General features: G+C 44.6%; 1 protein-coding gene across 1 annotated transcript in view; it reads left to right on the top strand.

Moving 5' to 3' along the window:
- LOC144165227 (uncharacterized) overlaps positions 1–15274 on the top strand; it is a 113429-nt gene that overhangs the window by 53987 nt on the left and 44168 nt on the right. Inside the window, exon 2 of the mRNA XM_077695345.1 lies at positions 9923–10076. Within this exon, the coding sequence (XP_077551471.1) occupies positions 9923–10076 (154 nt within the window). The remainder of the gene's footprint in view (positions 1–9922; positions 10077–15274) is intronic.

The raw sequence follows: 15274 nt of genomic DNA, 5'->3' as shown, positions 1-15274 counted from the left end.
ATTTTGAGTTTTGAGTCCGAGTGAGTTCTGCGTTTTGCGCTCAATGTGAGTTTGAGTTTGAGTGAGCGCAGATGTGCTGCTCAGCATTGAGTCTGAGTTTGAGTGAGTGGTGATTCGAAAAAAAAATTGTGAGTGACTTTGAGTGAGCCGCGCCAACTTTGCCGAGATATGTCCTTATCTGCTTCCATCCACCTCAACCCCTGGCTCAGCAAAAAATTGACAACATAATATAACGACGTGGACGGACGCTTGTCGCTGCCGGTCTTTGCCACAACGCCCGCACACTCATATAAAAATCGTGGTCTATACTCATGAGGCACTTTGGAAGCAATGTTTCTGCAGAATATGAGAACATCGGCGCTCGTCCTGTTCGTTCCCTTCGTCCACATCTTTCTTCGCGCTGTTGTCCAGAATAGCGCGTATTCTTGCCTAGCTTAGGCGTTCGTCGCTATGTTGTAGGGAACTAGCATGGCGTTTACGTACTGTACCGCAGTGTGGGCTAAAGTGACCCGACTTGCAGGGCGACCAATATGCAAACCTACGGGACCATTTCGCAAGTTGCATTAGCTTTTGTGGGCGGCTTCAGGGGACGTGGTAACGCCTACCTGCCGGCCATTAGTGTGCAGCATTTCTGTTTCACTGAACGCACCCAACTGAGCTTTATGTAGATGTGAACGTTACCTTAAAATAAGCTGCAACTAAATTACAGATGACGCTGTGCTGTAGTTACGCGCTCTCCGTTCTTTACGCGTCACCAAGCTTTACATGTCTGCAGCAGTAATACTGTACAGTGTTTATATATTTAAAGCTGGCCCTGCTCCGACAAGCAGCAACGTTTTCCTATTTTTGCTGTGTCGGGTTCAATGTTTAACGCTCACTAACTTTAGCAAAGCCTGAATCAGTGACACGCCGCTCCTCTGTCGCTTTTGCAACGAGACCCAGTGAAAGTTTCAATATCTATGCGCCGCTTAGTCGGAAGCGGTGCAGTGGCATGTGAGCAGACGCTAGCAAACGCGTTGAAAGTGAATTTTATTTTGTACTTCGCGTGCTGCTTCTAATACCCCCTCCCCCTCCCCCCCCCCCCCCCCCCACACACACACACCAAAAAAAAAAACGCACTAAAGCGGTAACAGTCCGACAACACTGCAACGGGTGGTTGGAATGTTGATTTGTTACAATGTGTTCCGAATGCAGCCAAGCCCTTAAGACAGCTCACAGCGAGGATGCGGGTTCGATTCTCCGCCGCGGCGGCCGCTTTTCTTATAGAGGCGAAGAGCGAATACACCCGCGTGTGGTCTGGATTTCGACGCACGCTAAATATCCCCAGGTGGTCAAAATTAATCCGGAGCCCTTCACTATGGCGCGCCTCATCGCCTGCGTTGCGTCGGCGCGTTGAACACTGCAATCAATCAATCAAGACAGCTCACAGCACGAATTTTTCATTGTATCTTACTAGCCGGCGATCTAGCCTTTTTTAAAAGCAGAAAGTAGAAACAATTGCTTCAGTTCAAGCAAGTGCTTAGGATGCCTGCGGCGCCAGGTTTTGAAGGCTAGTTATCAAGCCCGTTCGAGAAGTTACTTTTCCGAAACGGAACGGAACCGAAACGAAATGCAGCCGCGCCAACCCGAGCCCTAACCGAACTGGTGTTTCCTTGAGTCTGACGTCTTGGTTGTGATCACCAGTTTTGGTACACATCTACGTTGTAAGTCTTTCAGCTCATGTGGAAGTAGGCTCCAATTTTCATATGTGCTTTGACGTTTTACGTTTTTGCAATAACCTAGCTCACCGCGTGCGTACTGATGTAAACGCTTTGCAAGTGTTGTTTTATCGGGACGCGGTAGTGACAGAGTGCAAGAACGATTCTTTGGTGGCTTATTACATCTTGTTTATAGGTGTAGGCATTATGGGGATGGTTTGTCATAACGAGCCCAAATCTATGATCCCCACGTGTTGACTTAAGAACATTCTGGGTTATCTCAAAAAGCTGCATTAAATAGAGCAACTGAAGAAATTCTACTTGGTTATTCTAAGGGGTAAATGACGTCCGCCCTTCCATGACCCATTCTTAAAATCTCCGGATAAGCCTATAGTAGCATTTGAAAATTTTTCTTTTGATTTCCTCCAGCGAGGTTGTTACGTAATTAATAAAGTGACACCGACTGTCGGGAGAGCTTGAGCGAACACCAAAAATGTATTTTAGTAATAACAGCAAAGAGGCACCCAATCAAACTCAAAATGTTAATATACCGTAATGACGTTTGGCTGAAAAATATTAGTGACCTAATAACGCCTCCGCATGGGGAACTAATCATGCAATTCCGAAATATTATACATTCTCATAGGACAGCAACCTCGCAATTCTCACTGTTATCGGATCTTCCTGAATGCTATCTGCACAGTGCTTGCTCTCTCGTCCTTGTTTTCTGGCGCCGTTGTTACCCCGAAATGTAAGTAATGCAACAGACACGTGGCCAGCGCCCAGGAATGAACTCACAAATCCCATCAGATGCTTCCTTGGGAGCGCGCCCTTGTTTCGAGAATTTATTTGGAGACCACCCCGTGGTCCTGCAGCGTTCGACTGTGAATTCATTGCACCCTGAGTTTGAATAGCGAACGCCAGAGACCCACCTCATCAACTTGCTGTTTGCCACGCATCCTTCTGTAGGACTAATAAACAGCCAGGCTTGTACAAGTGCCCTCATTCAGGCATTACACTCAGACGACAGGTTTGAACGAGCACGACAGAGAAAACATGAAGCTTTTTTATTTACGACACGCGTCATCAAATCTGCGAGGTTAACAGCATAAAGGACTTGCGTGATAGCGGCATGGCATTACCGCGATGTACAAAGTTTCTTTTTTTCTTTTGCAGTGGAATAAAAGAGTTGTCGTTATTGTGCACAAGTCAAGTTGCACGATAACGACGTTTTTTTTTATTTCACTGCAAAAAAAGGAAGCTTTCTAGAACGCGTTAATGCCACGCCACTATCACGCAAGTCCTTTCTGCTGTTAAAGTCGCTGGCCACCACAGCGCTAAATATATTGCGGCGGTTTTGTCTCTCCACCAGCGTAACCAACACGATGCGGTAACAACCCGAAAGCTAGAATACAAGTTGTTTTTAACAAGTACAAAAAGAACACTGGTAATTTAGCGCTCTCCTCTAAATACACAGAACCTCAGACTCAAGGTAACAAAGACATGAAAGCAGAGGGTGCGCGAGACAAAGAAAAATCTTTACTAGCCCAAATTGCTTGAGGGACTCGAGGCCGCCTGAACCCATCACGACAGCGTCACGAAGCATCGAGTGCGCATGGCGAAGTGCTCGCGTGACTTGCAGGCCACTCCCATCTCTGCGGCAGAATTTACCTATGTGAGTGATGACTGCGTCCACGTTTCCCTGATATTGTTCGAGGAACTCTCGTCGGGGTCTCCTCGAGTAAGAATTGCACCAACCTACTAGGCCGGTTTGTTTTCGAAAGCGCACTACCCGATCAATGTCCCAGCCTCTACTTTCCACAATTTCACCCCAGGTATCAAGAATAGCATAGAGAAAAATGTTTGCATACTACTGATTTCTTCAGGCGGAGATTCGAAGCACTGTTGCTCCCCCATGTTTGATTTATTTATTTATTTATTTATTTATTTATTTATTTATTTATTTATTTATTTATTTATTTATTTATTTATTTATTTATTTATTAGCAATACCCTCAAGGCCAATGGCATTATAGAGGGGAGTGGTTACAATCATGAGTAGAACAACAAGAAAGCAGCAAAGGTAATACAATAAAAATACGTCTTTACACAAAGTTAGGCAGAAGCAAAAAAAAAACACAGAAAGCAAACATAAATGCACACAACAATAAATGGTTCATACAATGTTCACTATGGCATTTTTGAAAAGCGTATGGTTAACAATGGTTGCTATTGGTGAGGGAAGGCGATTCCATTCTAATGATGTCCGGGGAATAAACGACTGGGAAAATGCGTTCGTTCGGCTCGATGCTATGCCGACCTTGTTAGTATGGTCAATGCGAGAAGAAACGTACAATGGAGGCAAAATGAGTTCATCGTGCAGATGTTGGTGATGAAATATTTTATGGAAGAAAGAAAGTCGGAAAATTTTACGTCGAACTGCTAGGGATGGAAGGTTAAGGGTAGATTTCATTGCAGTTACACTGGCAGTTTAGTTAAAGTTCGGCAAAATGTAATGTGCAGAATTATTTTGAACAATTTCAAGTCTGTTAATGATATTGTGAAAGGAAGGATCCCAAACTGAACAGGCGTATTGAAATTTAGACCGGATAAGCATTTTGTACAACAGTAATTTAAGGGATGATGGTGCCTTTGAAAAATTATGTCTGAGGTAACCGAGCATGCGATTTGCATTGTTAATAATATATTCTATGTGACCGGACCAGGTAAGATTGTTAGTGATGGTAACACCGAGATACGTATTAGAAGAAACAGAGTCTAGGGCGATGCCATCAAGAAAGTAAACAGGTAATGTGTTATTTTTCCTCGATAGGCGCATGAACTTCCACTTATTAACGTTAAGCTCCATCCGCCACTTTAATCACCAAGCTGAAATTGAATTTAGGTCACTTTGAAGGTTAGTTAGGTCATCATCACAAGTTATTTCCCGGAACACTAGGCAATCGTCGGCAAACAAATTCATGTTAGATGAAACACACGACGTCAAATCGTTAATGTATATTTAAAAAGCAGAGGGCCGAGAACAGAACCTTGTGGTACACCTGATTGGACAGCAGTGTTATTATAATTTCGGTTGGTAATCGAAACAAACTGCGAGCGATTAGTTAGAAACATCTCGAGCCATGCAAGAAGTTTCGTTTCAATGTTAAGGTGACGTAACTTGTGTTGTAGTAGTTTATGGCACACCTTATCAAATACTTTCGAAAAGTCAAGATATATGCAATCAGCAGATGATGATCGATCAAGTATGGCATGAAGCTTATGTGAAAGATACCAACTGCGTTTCACATGAGTCACTTTTGCGAAAACCATGCTGTGACCACGTAAAAAATGAATTTGATTCTAAGAAATTAACAAGGTGGGAAAAAAGAACATGTTCAAGTATTTTACAAGGGATGCTAGTAAGTGAAATGGGTCGGTAATTATGCGGTGAGTTTTTGTTTCCTGATTTATGAAGCGGAATCACCTTCCCCACCATCCAGTAGGCAGGCAAACAACCATCGTCAAGTGATTGCTGAAAAATCTTTGTTAAAATGATGGATAAATAGGCACAAATGCCCTGCAAGAATTTAAGGCTGATATTGTCACAACCAGGAGCGGAAGAATGTTTGAGCGATTTAATTACCTTGGCTACTCCACTTTGTTCTATAAATATTGGAAACATATCGGGGTAGTTGAAAATTTTAGTACGGGGTAAGCAAACATTATCGGGAAAAAAAAAATTACGCACAAAGGTTTCATTAAAAGTGTTGCAGCACCATCGCTGTTGGTTAGGTGAATGATATCGTTATCACGAGGATTGATAGTACGGCAAAACTTTTTAGTGTCAGTAACTAGCATATTGGGTAATACGGTACGCAAAAAGGCTTCTTTCGCTGATCTTAGTGCCACAACATAGTTATCATTAGCCACTTTATAAGCCGCCCAACGCGCATGATTCCTTGAAGGCTTAGCTGATCTGTACAGACGTTTTTCTTGTTAGATAAACGTTTACGGTTATTTGAATACCATGGCGCGTTACGACTTGAAGTGATGAAGTTAATGGGAATGTACTTGTTCGTGAGCTCGCTAACTTTTTTCGTAAATAGGCTCCAGTTATTTTCCACAGTTCGATTTGCAAAATCTTCTAAGAAGGTGTCAAGAAATTCGCATAGTTCGTTGTTAATGGCCTCGAAGTTCGCACTGTTATAGTTACGGACGGGTTTACTTTGTTTCATTGTTTTTGGACGTAATGAATTTAGACCGAACGTAAGTAAGGAATGATCGCTCAAACTTGGTAAGTGTGTGAGGTTAGAAACAAAGTCAGGCATGGTTCTAAGTACTAGAACAAGAGTGTTAGCTGTTCCGTTCGTTATCCTTGTTGGTTCCTTGATTAACTGAGTTAGCGAAAAAAGAGAGCACATATCTAGGAATTCTTGAGCAAAAGTAGAGAATGGAAATATCATAAGTTGTTCGTCAGCCCATTGTACATTCGGCAAGTTAAAATCCCCCAACAAAAACAGGGTGACGTGGGATACCGGGAGACAAGTATGTTTAAAACATCATGTAGCTCGTTTACAAAATCAGATAAGTCAGTAGGGGGTCGATAACAGGCACAAATTATGAACTTTCGGGACCGTATTTCAACAAGGGCGCACACAATCTCGAGATTACTGATAACGTGGATGCGCTGTGGCGAAAACGTTTTGGAGATACCCAACAAAACGCCACCGCCTCGTCATAACGTGTGGTCCCATCGATGGAACAAAAACGACTTTGGTGCGGAATTTCGTGATCACGAACTTCTGGGTGCAACCAAGTTTCACTTACTACGATGATGTCAGCGTTACAAGTGTCAATGACAGATGATAAAGCATTCTGTTTGTTCATAATGCTCCGAATGTTCGTGAAAAGCACGGACACATTTGATGATTTTATTCCACTTCCCCTCGCTCGTTCGTCTGTTAGGGCACGTGATGACGCTGAATCACAGTGAACCTAGTTAGGTTTTTCTTGCGGACCTACTTCGTTAATGCTATTGCGGGAAGGGTCGTACGTGTAGTGATTTTTGTTAATTGTAAGCTTAGTATGGCGTAGCTTGAAAGGCGCTGAACCGGGTTGTCTTTTTGCAAACGCCACGAGCTTTCCTCGAGCCTGACGCGTAGCAGGGGAAAAATCTTCGGTGACGGCGACGTTTAGCTGTTTTAATTTAGTACGAACGGAAAGAATTTTGCGTTTAATTTTGTAGTTAGAAAACTTCACTATCATGGGGCGACATTTGTTTTCTTTGTAAATACCTAGACGATGGGCGCGCTCAATGTCGTAATCTGCCACATTAATAGCTGCACTAGACAGTATTTCTGTAATGTGCTGTTCTGATTGTTCCCATGTTTCTTTTGAATCCGGTAGACCATGAAAAATTAGGTTATTGCGTCGTGATCGATCTTCAAGATCATCGAGACGAACTTGTAATAACTCATGTTGGGTGCCCAGTGTTTCAACACAACTTTGAATAGTAGTCATATCCTGTTCGAAGTGTTCGAATGCCTTCGTTTTTTCTTCGAGCGCGTCCAAGCGTTTCTCGATTGCACCGATCTTGTCTTCGATTGTTTTCTGACTTGACTTGATGTCTTTAAGCTCAGAGACCACTTCACTGTGATTTTTAGATGACTCTACTGAACGCGCCTGTATGTGTTTGAGGATGCGAAACACCACTTCCATTTGCTCGGACGGATCTGTGGGCAAGGACTCAGGTGCTAGCAAGCTGCTGGAGCGAGTTTTACGTCTTGGATTAGTTTCAACATCGCCGGCGCACAAAAGCAAAAACAACATTGAAAAACAATCACTCGCAATGTCGCACAGACCTCCGCGGCACGGGAGCAGAAATAGACAACGGTTATCACTTTTTCTACTATACAGCGAAAAGTAGTTACAAACCTGTAACGGGCAAAGGCGCGGCACATCAGAAGTGTTGTCGAAGCTGCTCCCATGCCCACTGAAGGGGCAACCGCTTTGCAGTGCTCTTAAGTCGAATGAGACTTCACAGTATATGTTCTGAGTTATGAGAAAGTTGTTTTTAAGAAGTACGAAAAAGAACATTTTCGACAAGTTATCGGCAGACTTCCAAAAAACGTCCAAATTTTTCGAACGTTTTCAATAAGGACCGGCAGGAACGATGTATCCTTGCTTTACTGTATGACTTCTCAGTCTCGTGTTCTTTCACTGTGTAGAACTTCTCACAAGCTAGTTTCGCAGCCAGAGACGCAAAGGTGAGCGAGGGTGCTTGTTCGACAACCATGCATGCCGTATCCATTTGGCGCCAGGGTAACGGATCAAGTATTTACTCAACTAAGTTGCACGTTTGCCTTTGCGACAAAGGGATACGCGTGTTTGGAGTCGCAAAAACTAGGATAATGTTGGGCAAATTACGAGAGAAATTGTTATTTTAGAGAATAGTTACTTTGTAGAAAGAAATGTAGGTATTTGGATAACTAACTTAGAATAAATAAATAAATAAATAAATAAATAAATAAATAAATAAATAGACAAAAAATAAACAAACACCTCGGCTGTACCCCCAAAGATATATCCCGGCCGTGTACTCATTTCTGGTCTATATACATTGTTTACAAATTTTGTATCGTCCCACTCTTGACTTTTTTCCAGGAAGCCTGCAGCACATACAGTTACTCGATTCTGACCTATTAGTATTGCGCTCTCACGCCGCGTGGGTTAAGGCCTTGCACCGGATATACGGCAGTAACGCCGACACCCTCTATACGGATACAGCAGAATAATCAGCTTGAAACGCCTAGATGGCAGCGCCAGCCTACTCGAGGGGTGAGGGATTAACATCAGCCACCGTGCGCACCGGGAACAGCACGGAAGCGGAAGAGTGTGCAATAGCACTCACTGTCAGCCCTCGCCCTTCAGGCAGCTAAATAAATATTATATCCCACTCGCAAGGGGCATGCCGAAATTATGCGCAAGGACGTATCTCCCCGACCGCCCATCACAACCTGCAGCGAAACCGAGACATTCCACCAGTCTGTCTGATCTGGACACCTGGGCATGCGGGTCTCTCTGGTAATGAGCGCATTCATGTGATAGGCCTCTTCCTCTTCCTCCGGGCGTCAGCGGAAGGCCAACTCAACCCAGACAAGACATAAAGCATCCCACTCACATAGACACGTATACTACAACACTACAGACCCTCCCGTAGGGCACGTCCTCCGCCCCACGCGGACTCACCCGTGAAGAAGCCGCTGCATGGCGCCAGCTCCCGACTAACACGTTCCCCTATAGTTTCCCGCTCCGGAACCCGTTCTACCCTACCGTGTACCGAGAGAGATGCCCATCCCGTGGAGGACACCCATACCTGTATCACTTTACACTGGAGTGCCCCAAACCCCTACGCAATTTCCTATACCCAGCTCCCATCCCTCCGTATGGGAAGCCGCGCTTCCCAGCACAGGCTTGGACTGCCACCGCCGACTGATCGACCGGAAGGACGGATCGCAGCGGCAAATGTGGCCCTGGGCTAAGGGCACTACTCTCTGAGAGCCGAATAATCTGACTTTACAATAAAGTTTTTTACTACTACTAGTACAGGCTAACACAATTATTCGTGGCGTTTAACTAGGCCTACGTCGTAAAATCTATCCGAAACTAAGTTTTTTTCTAGCCCTAGGGCTACTTCCCCATTTCAGTAAGCAGTACTCATAGAATAGCTAGACACAAGTTCACATCTAGGTTCAAAATACGTCGGCCTTCACAATCATTAAGATCGAATATGGCAACATCGTTTCAAATGCACTCTTGCGTCCGCTATACAGTCTCTTACGCTAATATAATTAAATGTACAAGAGGCCCCGTTGAAGTACCCTTTAGTGTACTTGACGGGGCGTGAAAGGGTATTCAAGGTACTCTTGAGGGTAATCCGAAATAAATGTTATAAATAAAAATGAAGGAGTGTGATGAAGCAGCGCGTTCTTTGTATTCGCAGTGTACGGAAATATTTTTATTTGTTTGTTTGTCTGTTTCTTTTCTTGCTTCCAATACTACCCCTCTCATCTTGAGAGCATTGCAGCTGGGCACAAACGCTGCGTACCCTTCCCTATTAGCCGAGTCCCTCAGAAGCATTGAGGGACTCTGCCATTAGGAAGAGGACTCTGTAGCCCTGGTATAGTCTTGGTTCATTTCTTCAGCATACGTGTTATACGCAGGTGTCGGGTCCGGTGCGGGGACGAGGTGGCGTCATGGAGCAGCGAATCTTTGAGCCCATGCGGGTCGCCGAAGAAGCAGTCGCCCATAATGTCCTCCTGTTGTTTCTGCTGTGACACGCGTAATGGTTCCATCGCTGCTGCTATCGCATCAATGGTAAGCTTGCCGGACCCGATCCTCTACGCTCAAGCGCCCACTCTGCGCGCCTGCCGTGCCCTAAATGCGTCAATAATTTTCCCTTTGCTGGATGCAGTAGTGCAACAGAGTTGTTTTATACGAAGATTTAGGCTAAGGTATAAGGGTAAGTATTCGTTTAGAGTGGTGGCGTGGGTACACACGCTGCGCACGGGCAGCATGTGTGCAACAGCCTCAGACAGCGCGAGACTAGAGTTCTCGTGAAATGCAGCGCCAACGTGTGACTACTTGTCTTCATTCCTTCCCGATGTTTTCGGTATTACAAACCATGAAATACTTTCAAAGTCACACTCTACGCTCCTGCGGATTCCGAATATCTGCATCATAAGCTATACATCCCCAAAAAACTACCATTTCTATGCTACTGTTTGGCTTTCACGGCCTTTCTTCTGCTTTTCTGTGTGATTTCAAATGCTAGAGTCTAAACTGTTTGCCACACCAGTTCAACATTGTGTTTTGTTAATAGCGTGTCAAAGACATGTCCACGCTTACTACGCTCGAGAAGAAAAGGGTAAAAGTTGGGCACTCGAGCGACGCCGGCTGAGGTGATTGTGAAGAATAAAGGCGATGTGGCACTTCACTGTTCGCTAAATACCGTCAGCTGCCTACATTACGCTACATAAGTGGGTGGATTGCTACACCGGCGTGTATTTCATTGACAACTGGCGGGCTCGGTACACCGGTATTGGTGTGCTCGTTTCATGAACTGGAAGCGTGGCCTGCCGCTGGAACTTTGCTCACTAAGAAGAACAACAGCTAACATGTGCATTTACTAGAATCCTATGACTAAAGAGTGAAAATATGCTACCTTCATGCTTTCTCGCATTGTTATTTCCTGCACTGTGTCTTCGTGGCTATCATTATCGCGTGTATTTTTAGAGCAAGAACTGTTGGTTGATTGATTGATTGTGGGGGTTTAACGCGCCGACGCAACGCAGGCGATGAGGCGCGCCGTAGTGGAGGGCTTCGGATTAATTTTGACCACCTGGGGATCTTTAACGTGCGCCGAAATCTCGTACACACGGGCGTTTTTGCTTTTCGCCTCCATCAGAAAAGCGGCCGCCGCGGCCGGGAATCGAACCCGCGACCAAGAACTGTTGGTGGGAATGACGCTGTATTTCGGTGTACCCAGTGGTGCCGCGCAGTCTGGGAAGCGCGGTCACTTCTTCAAACAATAAAATCTGGTCAGTTATGTAGGTTCAGCCTACGCTTCATGGATTTAGAATGACTTATTTTAATGATTAGGCTGCCTTATCCGCTTCAGTCTTGGTGAACAAGTTTTCGAGCAAGAACTACTGCGGAGAGGCCCTGGTGTCACTTTTGCGAAGCCGATTTCTTGCCTTGTTAGAATCAGAATGGGAATTAGTTTATTAATAATACAAAAATGCATATCATTCGCAAGATATACAGAAGGAGGTCCCATATTCGATTACTGTAACGGGACCTCCTGTGTAATATAGAAGTGAAAAAAGTAAAATAAACGCAGCAGAAAGACAGAGGAAAAAACATCGATAAAACACGGATACACCAATGCAATATCAAGAAAACGTTAATAATTAAGGTAATACATTAAAAAAACATATAAAAATGAATAAGTGCATAACAGCAACAGAAAAACAATTGGGAATACAAGCACTGCGTACTCAATAAACATTCTATATATTTTAGTTTGTTTTTCATTTCATTCAGTGTTCGGGATGTTTTAATATCCACGGGTAAGGTGTTCCAAAATGCGATCCCAGAAATATAAACGGTCGGCTTGCGTAGTTAGTACGAACATTGTGCAAGACAAAGTTGTGGAGGGCAAAGCTGGTGTTATTAGTGTTTCTAAGCATAGATATTGAAGTTGATAAGGGTGGAAGTTGATAGTTTATGGTCTTATACATATAAACACCGAGATTGTATTTTATAAGTTCCTTAACCGTTACTATGTTATTTGCCTCAAGCAATGACTTAGCGTAAGTTCGAAATGTCACAGAGGATGTCATAGAGCCCACCACTCCTTACTATTCCTTCATGCTGCTCATCCCTTCGTGCGCCACTACTTTCCTTCAAGTAGCACCTGATCAGGCACTTCAGGTCACGCAAAACCGAAGAAACCATCGGACGCTGAAGGATCCTCTGGAACTTCACTGATAATTTTGTTCAAACGGCGTCTTATCATGCATGCAACTGGCAGGGCAAACTGCGGTCGCCAGCAAATATACCAGAAGTCAGCGGGAGCAATGGGGCAGCCCTGACGTTCCGTAGACATCCTTGAAGGCGAGGCTGAGCTAAATGTAACGCAATTTCCTCCACACTTTAGCAATACATCAAGGATGGTAGGCTTAGTTCTTAGTTTTCGCTCCTCCATGCAACAAGCACTGAGGATCCAATACAATGTGCAGAACAAACCCCGTTATTCGGTTAAAGAAGCGGGCAACGCGACCAGCCCAGCCCAAAATTGTGATGGTAGGATTCGGCCTTAGAGAGATTATCCGTAGTATTGAAAGCAGCGCAGAGATAAATCTACGAGATTTTATCGTTGCAAACGCGTCCCAAAACATTTTAAAAAGCTTTGCCTTTCCATATCATGCTTCCCAATTCTTCGGTGTTTCGTGCAAATGCATGTCACTATATCCATAGCTAGCACGTAGAAAACATATAAATGCAGCTTCGCCACCTTATTCTCACTCCACATGCAGGCGTTCCTTCGATATTGCACCTGGGCTGAGGCAGCTTAAGACACCACTCGTTGCAGCACTGTAGCTCCGTCATTGCGCACGGCTACCTTGCGCACACGACATGTTCGCTATTCCGGAGCTCCAGGCTGCTCGAGTGCAAGTTCAGACTGGTCTGTGGGTCCTGATGGATGTATGGTGCCGGTTACTGTAATCAACACTGCAATTAAACGCTGTGGCTTTTTACAATATTTAACAGCTTTTGGGGAACCCGTTGTTTCAGTTCAGAAACTTTGCGGAGTTCCCCGGCATATTGACATTGTTCGCCTTTTGGAACAATTAGCTTTGATCATTGGTAAGGTCGACAGAATATGATACTGGTTCGCCTCGGCAGAAACCTCGCTCATAGAAGCAGAAAACAACATCGGATGAATAGCATTTTCAACGTCCGGAGCGGCAGTCATAATGTTAGTTCCCTTAGATATCATGTTAAGCGCACGAAGCCTCGATTGCGGATGATTATGGCAATCTTTGTTGAAATCCAATTCGCGCATGATTGTGCGCTTTGTGAAGCCATCTGCGCTGCGAAGCCATCTGCGCTGCGAAGCCATCTACAATGCGCAGGGGTGGTGGTACGCATGTACCGCTCGAGTTTTGCTTACTTATCTGCAGCTACAGGTGCCGTGAGAAGTAACTGGAACACGAGAGCTGTGGCGGAACCGTATAAGGGCGCCGTGCAGCTGCGCCGGGGTTACCGAAAGGAGCGGAACACGTCTACTCACACGTGGACGGCGAAAGCCCATCTCAACTCACTTCTTTTAACCTGGCTTCAGGAATTCTGCGCATCATACTGGTTTCAGGGATGGCGCTGATAGCAGTCACATTTGAATACGCCTGAAATGAAAAATTGTCAATGCAGATTCCTGTGATATAGCCTCTACTCCAGCAGCTGGAGTGCTTTAGAAGTGTGCTAGCGACGCTTCCAGATGTGTGTGTGTGCTATCAGCGCCATCACTGATACCAGCATGTTGCGACAAATGCTCTTGGCCGCTTTAAAAGTGGGTTGAGGGGCACAGCTTGGTTATCACTGCTGACAGGCCCGCACGCAGTCTTGGTCATTTCGTGTACGCCCAAGATGCAGCTATATGGCGCTCCTATGTGATCCAGGCACAGCTCCCGTGTTCCTATTACTTCTGAAGGCACCTCTACACGCACAGACGGGCAGAGGTAAAAATGTCGCCGCATTGCCAATCGTGGCAAACGAGTGCCTTACCACGGCAGAAAAGGGCTTAATGCCGAGGAGTTGCATGCGCAGAACCATGACACAAGATGACAATTCTTGGATTGGCTGTTCCCACACACTCGACTACCATTACCACTCGACAATGGTAATCAGCTGGCTCCATTATCGCCGAACGGTCACAGTGATTACGCGTCCGCCCTTTTCACGGTTATCTCTGTTTACTGTTATAACACACACAAGCGCGAGCATTGCAGAGATAAAAAGCAAAATAAAAAAATATCGGTTGTCCTCGTGTGCGCACGTGCGGGTGAGGGTTCCCCAAATTCACGGAAGCTAAAGCATCGTGGGAAAGAACCTAGAGCGTGGTTAGTTTTGTTACTACCAAGTCATCGAGGTTGCCTACAAGTCGGGATAAAACTGGCTGGTTAATCAGGGTCCAGATTGTCACTCTATATTCCTTGGTTCGGGTGACATAGACGGGTCAATTTTGTTAAGCGCGATATCTTCGCCAGGATCTGGCAAAGCTTACGAAGTGATGACGCCGCTTTTGTACCAACATATGGCATGCTACGAATATTTGAGCCATAATTCATTGTTTAGTCATTACCACTGTGAGGCTGCACGTAATTATGGCACCTTTTCTGAGTAAAATAAAACGAAACACGATTGTTCCGCCGCTGAAATACAATTTTTAATGTGTATAGCTCAGTCCTGGTTTGTTACCAATTGTTCGCTTCTGATGCAATGTAATAAGCACTGGGAAGCTTCTCTACAATAAGCATACAATGGGTGGGCGGGTTTTGCCGGCAAATCAGCAAGGAGGTTAACAGAAGGTCTGTCGGAGCAGTGACGGATGAGTCTGGAATACAAATTCGTCTAATTGCAAAAGAAGTTTCTGGTGGTTTAAATCGTGCAAAATCAACAGCGAACGACACCAAAATAGCAGGATGGTATTTCCTCATGAGTACAATAAATAAATAAATAAATGAATGAATGAATGAATGAATGAATGAATGAATGAATGAATGAATGAATGAATGAATGAATGAATGAATGAATGAAACTTTATTGACACAAGGATGGCGACTCGGCCTATAAATAAATAAATAAATAAATAAATAAATAAATACAGCAAAAGGAAACAGTGAAAGCTAGATTCGAGCCGCAAAGGGACGCCATCGCAGTTCGATAATAAAAGACCGAACTTATGAAAGATGGTGATTCACCGGAATCACCATCTCTCTCTTTCTCTGTGT

The sequence above is a fragment of the Haemaphysalis longicornis genome, unplaced genomic scaffold, assembly GCF_048455015.1.
Source record: "Haemaphysalis longicornis isolate Haplotype H1 unplaced genomic scaffold, Haemaphysalis longicornis Haplotype H1 scaffold_14, whole genome shotgun sequence".
Classification (NCBI taxonomy): domain Eukaryota; kingdom Metazoa; phylum Arthropoda; class Arachnida; order Ixodida; family Ixodidae; genus Haemaphysalis; species Haemaphysalis longicornis.
Note: the sequence above shows the minus strand (reverse complement) of the source record. Positions and strands in the feature narration are given on the sequence as shown.